Here is a 9151-nt window from a genome sequence, read left to right on the forward strand (position 1 = left end):
CAAGCAAGCCGCACGAGCCCTGAACAGTGAAGCCAAGGCGTCGATCGCCCCCCGGCGACTGGTCCTAGTATAGGTCATAAGCCCCGCCTCCCTGTGTTATTCAATGGGACTTGAGACCAACTAAACAAATTACACTTCAAATATCTTTTTTCCGAAGGTGGTTTCTTTCATTTACTGTAGTTTTAATCACGCTGATGTAAGTTCAAGTGTTATTTTTTAAAATAAGTTTTTAGTTGATGCTATAAAAACGGTGGTGTGACGTCATGATTGACAGGTTCTCTGAGCGAAGTAGTCACTGAAGCACTTTTTTCGGGATCTTCTGAGGACTGAGGAGATTGGAGCTTTAAATTTAATATCTAAATTTCTATAATTAATTATTTCACACCGAGAGTGAGGGCGGGGCCTTGATTTCGCGGCTTTACTTCCTGCTCACGACTGCGCAGGTCTGGTCCCGAGATCGCTACTTGAGACTCAAGCCCCAAGATGTCAGCGCCATATCTGGACACTGGCGGCTTCACTTCTCACCAGTGGAAGAGAGCGAAAGGGCGTCGTCCATATTTTTTTACAGTCTATGGTCTGAACGCATCCAGTCTGATTCAAACTGGTTGATGTCAGTTCGGTTTTATAAAAGGAGGTTTAATAAAACTGTAAAACAATTTGGGAAAAACTTGGTCTTGACTTTAAAATGCCCCATTATGCTTTTTCAGATGAAACGGTTCATGTAATGAGTAATAAAGCTGTTTGTGAATGTAAAAGTTTTACAAAGTTTAGATGCAAAGTTGTTGTCTCCTAAAATAAAAAAGCGAAAGTTAAAAAGTAAAAAAAAAGAAAGATTCGAAAGTTAAAAAGTAAAAAAAAAGAAAGATTCGATTCTGAACTGCCTGAAGTCAGTGATTCCAGTCGGTTACAAACCTAAGTAACAATATAACTTATTAGCATAATGCCAGTCTATGGTCTTGATTGGCTGAGCAGCGTCTCTTAGCTCCGCCCTCAAACACTGTAGTGTATCTGAGACTGGAAGAGTTTGGTTCGTGTTGTTGGTGTGGAGAAGACGCTGTTTTCTGAGATTGATACGGTAAAACCCACGCCATCGTTACTATTCGTATCACTGTGACCAAGAGCTGAGATTCAAACTGGAGCATCTGACCAGTCAGAGCAGAGTAGACCAATCACAACAGACTGGAGCATCTGACCAATCAGAGCAGAGTAGACCAATCACAACAGACTGGAACATCTGACCAATCAGAGCAGAGTTGACCAATTACAACAGACTGGACCATCTGACCAATCAGAGCAGAGTAGACCAATCACAACAGACTGGAGCATCTGACCAATCAGAGCAGAGTAGACCAATCACAACAGACTGGAACATCTGACCAATCAGAGCAGAGTTGACCAATTACAACAGACTGGACCATCTGACCAATCAGAGCAGAGTAGACCAATCACAACAGACTGGACCATCTGACCAATCAGAGCAGAGTAGACCAATCACAACAGACTGGACCATCTGACCAATCAGAGCAGAGTAGACCAATCACAACAGACTGGAACATCTGACCAATCAGAGCAGAGTTGACCAATTACAACAGACTGGACCATCTGACCAATCAGAGCAGAGTAGACCAATCACAACAGACTGGACCATCTGACCAATCAGAGCAGAGTAGACCAATCACAACAGACTGGACCATCTGACCAATCAGAGCAGAGTAGACCAATCACAACAGACTGGACCATCTGACCAATCAGAGCAGAGTAGACCAATCACAACAGACTGGACCATCTGACCAATCAGAGCAGAGTAGACCAATCACAACAGACTGGAACATCTGACCAATCAGAGCAGAGTAGACCAATCACAACAGACTGGAACATCTGACCAATCAGAGCAGAGTAGACCAATCACAACAGACTGGAACATCTGACCAATCAGAGCAGAGTTGACCAATTACAACAGACTGGACCATCTGACCAATCAGAGCAGAGTAGACCAATCACAACAGACTGGACCATCTGACCAATCAGAGCAGAGTAGACCAATCACAACAGACTGGACCATCTGACCAATCAGAGCAGAGTAGACCAATCACAACAGACTGGAACATCTGACCAATCAGAGCAGAGTTGACCAATTACAACAGACTGGACCATCTGACCAATCAGAGCAGAGTAGACCAATCACTACAGACTGGACCATCTGACCAATCAGAGCAGAGTAGACCAATCACAACAGACTGGACCATCTGACCAATCAGAGCAGAGTAGACCAATCACAACGGACTGGACCATCTGACCAATCAGAGCAGAGTTGACCAATCACAACGGACTGGACCATCTGACCAATCAGAGCAGAGTAGACCAATCACTACAGACTGGACCATCTGACCAATCAGAGCAGAGTAGACCAATCACAACAGACTGGACCATCTGACCAATCAGAGCAGAGTAGACCAATCACAACAGACTGGAACATCTGACCAATCAGAGCAGAGTAGACCAATCACAACAGACTGGAACATCTGACCAATCAGAGCAGAGTTGACCAATCACAACAGACTGGAACATCTGACCAATCAGAGCAGAGTTGACCAATCACAACGGACTGGACCATCTGACCAATCAGAGCAGAGTAGACCAATCACTACAGACTGGACCATCTGACCAATCAGAGCAGAGTAGACCAATCACAACAGACTGGACCATCTGACCAATCAGAGCAGAGTAGACCAATCACAACAGACTGGAACATCTGACCAATCAGAGCAGAGTAGACCAATCACAACAGACTGGAACATCTGACCAATCAGAGCAGAGTTGACCAATCACAACAGACTGGAACATCTGACCAATCAGAGCAGAGTTGACCAATCACAACGGACTGGACCATCTGACCAATCAGAGCAGAGTAGACCAATCACTACAGACTGGACCATCTGACCAATCAGAGCAGAGTAGACCAATCACAACAGACTGGACCATCTGACCAATCAGAGCAGAGTAGACCAATCACAACAGACTGGAACATCTGACCAATCAGAGCAGAGTTGACTAATCACAACAGACTGGACCATCTGACCAATCAGAGCAGAGTAGACCAATCACAACAGACTGGACCATCTGACCAATCAGAGCAGAGTAGACCAATCACAACAGACTGGAACATCTGACCAATCAGAGCAGAGTTGACCAATCACAACAGACTGGACCATCTGACCAATCAGAGCAGAGTAGACCAATCACAACAGACTGGACCATCTGACCAATCAGAGCAGAGTAGACCAATCACAACAGACTGGAACATCTGACCAATCAGAGCAGAGTTGACCAATCACAACAGACTGGACCATCTGACCAATCAGAGCAGAGTTGACCAATCACAACGGACTGGACCATCTGACCAATCAGAGCAGAGTAGACCAATCACAACAGACTGGAACATCTGACCAATCAGAGCAGAGTAGACCAATCACAACAGACTGGACCATCTGACCAATCAGAGCAGAGTAGACCAATCACAACAGACTGGAACATCTGACCAATCAGAGCAGAGTAGACCAATCACAACAGACTGGACCATTTGACCAATCAGAGCAGAGTAGACCAATCACAACAGACTGGACCATCTGACCAATCAGAGCAGAGTAGACCAATCACAACAGACTGGACCATTTGACCAATCAGAGCAGACACTGCGAGTAAAGAGCTGATGCAGCAATTATATGATGAGAAAATTAAAGTAAATTTTTTTTTTACCTTTGATGAGTGTAAACATATTTATGGAGACCTTTTGTAAAACCTTTAAAATAGAATAATGGGGGAACTTTAATGCCTACGATTTCGGAAATCCTATAAGATTATTACAAATCACACTGTACGACATGGATCTGATAAACTTTAGCATGACATGTATGTAGACTGAACGATGATGACAACTATTGAATAGTAGGCTATGACTCAAGTTAGTATAGAAGTATAAAAAGTCAATCAATACACCATTTCATGTTGCATTTTTATTGGCTAGTCAGTAAACGAGTTCGTAGCAGCAAACACACACTGAGATGATCATGAATCTCTGACACACACACACTCTCTCTCACTGTACGATGTAGGATCACCGTATAAGAGCCACGAGCACAGAAATCTCCACAACTGCTCATCTTTCATCAAAATCAGTGTGTACCGGGCATAAGAAATGACTTTCAGTGAGTGTAGAGCCGTCATCAGACTGTGTGTGTATGTGTGTGCTGTACCTGTGGGGTCGTGACCCTGAAGGTGGCTGTGCTGGTGGGTGTGGAGGGTCTCGGTGAGATGCTGTTCTGAGCCTGAGCCTGAGCCAGAGCCTGTTGAGGAACCATCACCAGCTGACCCATCTCTGTGCGGACCAGCACCATACCTCCAACACACACAACATCAGTTATTCAGCGGTGACCGGGACACACACACACGCTCAATATACAGCAGTGCATCACTGAAAGCATCAATGCATGAAACAAAGTTACTTACAATCAACAGCTGAAGCTCCAAAAGGAGATTCTGACTAATTATTATGTTATTTCCATTGCATATGTCTGGTGTCTTTATGCGCATGCATTTCCCTCCATATAATGTGAAAAATAGCATTTGGGGAAATGACTTCACAATAATTAATATAATTTCACAATACACACTGTCAGCTTATTAAAAGTATTTCCTGTCATTTCGCCAAATGCTTTAATTTTTTATTTTTATTTTAAACCACATTTGTTCATTCTTTTGTAATTATTATGCATGCAGATAATGTTATTTTAAAGAATAAAAGCAACACTGTACTGTCATTTATCACACAACTAGTAAACTCTGTTGATCAAACATGGAGAAAACGTGAAGGAGAAAAGAAATAGTGCAATTTCAGTACTTCTATAATACTGATTCTTTTACATGATTATGTTGTTAGAAATTCATTGAAAAATAAAAAATTTGTTTAGATTTTTTAAACACATTTAAAGCACTTTAAAAACTAACATTGTCACATTATTAACATTATGAAATGTGCTATATAAATAATCTTTCAACAAAACCAACGACTTGTTTAACAGCGTATCACTGATTACACACATGATTAAACTCCATCAAAACTCACATCAGTTTAAAACAGCGATGGGACTCGGAGCTGAGATGAAGTTTAGATGGATTATTTACATTCACTTGTTTCATAACTAGTGCTGTAAACACTCAGTCTGAGAATCTATGATATAGTAATGATAGGCTTTATATCTACTGAGCAGCAAAGTTTCATGATGAATCATACTTCATAACTCAGTCAACAAATACGGTAGACTAGAAAGTGTTATCTGTGAAAGTTGTAAGATATCCTGTGACTTTCTGCTCATTACTGACTCCAAACACACTCACACTCATCAGTCAGCATCACACACACCTGTGGAAACTTCACCTGCACTGAATAACAAACACTCCAGCCTAGTTTGTACAGATCTGGGCTTGAAACTGAAAGACTTTAAACAGGTTTTATGTTTGAATCTCATCCATAATCTTATTTTTCACCTCTGTTCATTTGGAGATGAAACTAAAGTTATTAAAGTTGCATTAAAGCACCGGCGCATCGATGCTGCGGCCCCGGGAAGTGTTCGCATCGACTCGTAAATCTAATGACTTGTGTCAGCATCATCTGGAGAGAAGTTTGTTTACATATACTGAAACCACATACATCATGGGGAATATTACTGGTCATGCATAAGAATGTTATTTCATACAAAATATTATATTACATAACAAAACATCAAAGCAAGCATCATTGTAAGGAAAGACAGAACAAACAAACTCCTCAAGCAAAACATCTGACCAAAAAAAAGTGTTAGAATGACATTTACTATTTATAATTGTCACTTAAGTGTTTAAACACTTTTTGGCCACTGAATATATCATACTGAATAATTTATTGATTGATTTTATTTATTGATTTAAAAAAAAATTGCAAATAAAGTAAAAAGTCTTTAAAAGTCAAAGTGTAAAGGTCTCGGGACACCTCGGGACAGCTGACAGGCCAGCGCTGCATCATCACAAAATTTAAGCCTTGACAATTTAAATATTCAAGCGCAAATAGACGGAGCTCGTTTCGTTACTCGCGCTGTGTGGATATTTATGTGTGCGCACACATAGAGTGAGTATCCTCGTAAACATAGTTGGTTAAGTCTTAAGTGAGCGTAAACAGTTCTACACATGTGTAACAGTATCAGTATATTAGATCTGTGCATTCGCTCTTAAAGTGACAGCAGCCTAATATTCCTAATATTCCTAATATTCCTAATATTCCTGTTGCTGTCTGTGTTTTTAATGTTAATCAAACAACAAAGTTAATCAAACAACAGAGGACAAAGAAAAAGTCACTCTTGACTTAATAACTTTTTTGTAACTTTTAAGTAACTTTTAAATAAGTTGAAATACTAAATAACTAAAACATTATTATTACCCTTTAATAAGGATTAATAAGAATCTTTAGTTTAAACAGTGCAATTTTGCGTTTAAAAGACGTGTAATAGCTGTCCAAACACAGCCCAGACGTCTAAACCAAGGCAAAACTAAATGAAACGACTTGTCTATTCTTGGGATATGGTTTAGACATCACTAACAGCCCCAATGTTGCCTAGTTTTAGATGTCTGGGCTGTGTTTGGACGGCTATTAGACGTCTTTTAAATGCAAAATTGCTTGCTGGATATGCAGAGTTATTTTACATTTGATTACTTCATTAAATTACTGTACCTGAAAACAACTGTCAGATCTACCTGAAAAGCATTGTTTATTTCATTTGAATCTTTGTTATATTATATTTATTAACTTGATATAATTTAAGTTTCTCGTGATGTTAGAAACCCTTTGACCGAAATGCTACTGCTTAAATGCTTAAAAGAGCCGAATTAAAGCAGACAGTGAAGGAAGAGCATCAACAAGTGCTCATGACAGAATGCACCTGATGAATGTCTAGAGAGACCGACCAGAAGTTTCCCAGACTTCCATCTGTCATCAGAGTTGGCATCATGTGATAAAGACTCGGTACCTGGCGGGATGGTGAATCCGGGGGGCAGCTGAATGGTAGTTTGCTGTTGCGGTGGTCTGACGATCAGCTGCGGCGTTACGAGCCTCTGTTGCGCGGGAGTCTGCGCGGGTCTGACGCCCGGAGCCGCACTGACACTGACAGCGGGTTTGACAGGCGTCGCTGCGGGCGCGGCGGGAGGCGACGCGGCTTTCGCGTTGTTCCCGGGTGCTTTGCTGTGGTTCACCTGCGCGCCCGCCGCTCCAATCCGCGCGCCCTGCTGGACCAGCGCGGACACCGACGTGCCGTTTCCATTCTGCGCGATGCTGGCGATGATGTGACGCGGGAGTCGGTGCAGGGCGATGGTGGGCGTCCCGCGGTCCAGCGCGATCGCCTGCGGGTTACTGGCCACGGTGACAGTCGGGCTGGAGGTGCTGGGTGATGCTGATGCTGCGCCGTTGAGACTGTGGGACGCTGAGGCGCGTCGGGCGCGCGCGTTCGGGTGTTTCTTGCGGGTGTCCCTCGGGCTCTCACCTTTGTTGCCCGGTGCAGGAGCGGATCCCCCGTCGGAGGCTGCAGCCGTAGTGATGATGATGATGCTGCCGTGAGACTTCAGAGGACTCTCCTTCTCCAGGGCTTTGGCGTGTTTCTCCATGCTGGAGTCTTTCGGGTCTGAATCCGGGTTGCGCGCCGCTTTCCGCGCGTTCTGCTGCTGATGTGTTTGTTGTTGTGGTTCTGATGGAGAGTCTACAGGAGCTCTTCCTCCTGCTTGCTGCTGCTGCTGCCTCGCGCTGCCCGGGCGCGCGTTCTCGGGTGGCGCGCGCGTCGCGTCGCGTTGACCCCCCAGCTGAGACTCCAGCGAGCCCACTAGATCGCTCACGGCTTTCTCGTCCACCTCGGAGAAGAGCATGTCTTCCAGAGGGTCGGAGGCGCCCGCCATGTTCGCTCGCTCTGTGTGTGATGGGCTGTCTGCTGGTGCGCGTCCACGAGCGCGAGTGCGCAGTCGTGTTACTATGGCATTGTGGGAATGGATATGACGTCAGAGGGCCAAACAGTTGTCCCCCTGTTACAACTCAAGGCGGTCGAGGATAGTCTACTACACACGAGTTTGGAGGGATAGATAGATAGATAGATAGATAGATAGATAGATAGATAGATAGATAGATAGATAGATAGATAGATAGATAGATAGATAGATAGATAGATAGATAGATAGATAGATAGATAGATAGATAGATAGATAGATAGATAGATAGATAGATAGATAGATAGATAGATAGATAGATAGATAGATAGATAGATAGATAGATAGATAGATAGATAGATAGATAGATAGATAGATAGATAGATAGATAGATAGATAGATAGATAGATAGATAGATAGATAGATAGATAGATAGATAGATAGATAGATAGATAGATAGATAGATAGATAGATAGATAGATAGATAGATAGATAGATAGATAGATAGATAGATAGATAGATAGATAGATAGATAGATAGATAGATAGATAGATAGATAGATAGATAGATAGATAGATAGATAGATAGATAGATAGATAGATAGATAGATAGATAGATAGATAGATAGATAGATAGATAGATAGATAGATAGATAGATAGATAGATAGATAGATAGATAGATAGATAGATAGATAGATAGATAGATAGATAGATAGATAGATAGATAGATAGATAGATAGATAGATAGATAGATAGATAGATAGATAGATAGATAGATAGATAGATAGATAGATAGATAGATAGATAGATAGATAGATAGATAGATAGATAGATAGATAGATAGATAGATAGATAGATAGATAGATAGATAGATAGATAGATAGATAGATAGATAGATAGATAGATAGATAGATAGATAGATAGATAGATAGATAGATAGATAGATAGATAGATAGATAGATAGATAGATAGATAGATAGATAGATAGATAGATAGATAGATAGATAGATAGATAGATAGATAGATAGATAGATAGATAGATAGATAGATAGATAGATAGATAGATAGATAGATAGATAGATAGATAGATAGATAGATAGATAGATAGATAGATAGATAGATAGATAGATAGATAGATAGATAGATAGATAGATAG

General features: G+C 41.7%; 1 protein-coding gene across 2 annotated transcripts in view; it reads right to left on the reverse strand.

The window, feature by feature from the left end:
- The window catches only part of LOC308695051 (transcription initiation factor TFIID subunit 4), a 66598-nt gene extending 58602 nt beyond the window's left edge, over positions 1 to 7996 (reverse strand). For both annotated transcript variants that reach the window (XM_081372974.1, XM_081372973.1), the window contains exons 1-2: positions 7056 to 7996; positions 4254 to 4396 (exon numbers count right to left, since the gene is read on the reverse strand). In XM_081372974.1, the coding sequence (XP_081229100.1) occupies positions 4254 to 4396; positions 7056 to 7971 (1059 nt within the window). In that variant the 5' untranslated portion in view covers positions 7972 to 7996. The remainder of the gene's footprint in view (positions 1 to 4253; positions 4397 to 7055) is intronic.
- Positions 7997 to 9151: the final 1155 nt, after the last annotated feature.

The sequence above is a fragment of the Scardinius erythrophthalmus genome (genome assembly GCF_964197995.2).
Source record: "Scardinius erythrophthalmus genome assembly, chromosome: 8".
Classification (NCBI taxonomy): Eukaryota; Metazoa; Chordata; class Actinopteri; order Cypriniformes; family Leuciscidae; genus Scardinius; species Scardinius erythrophthalmus.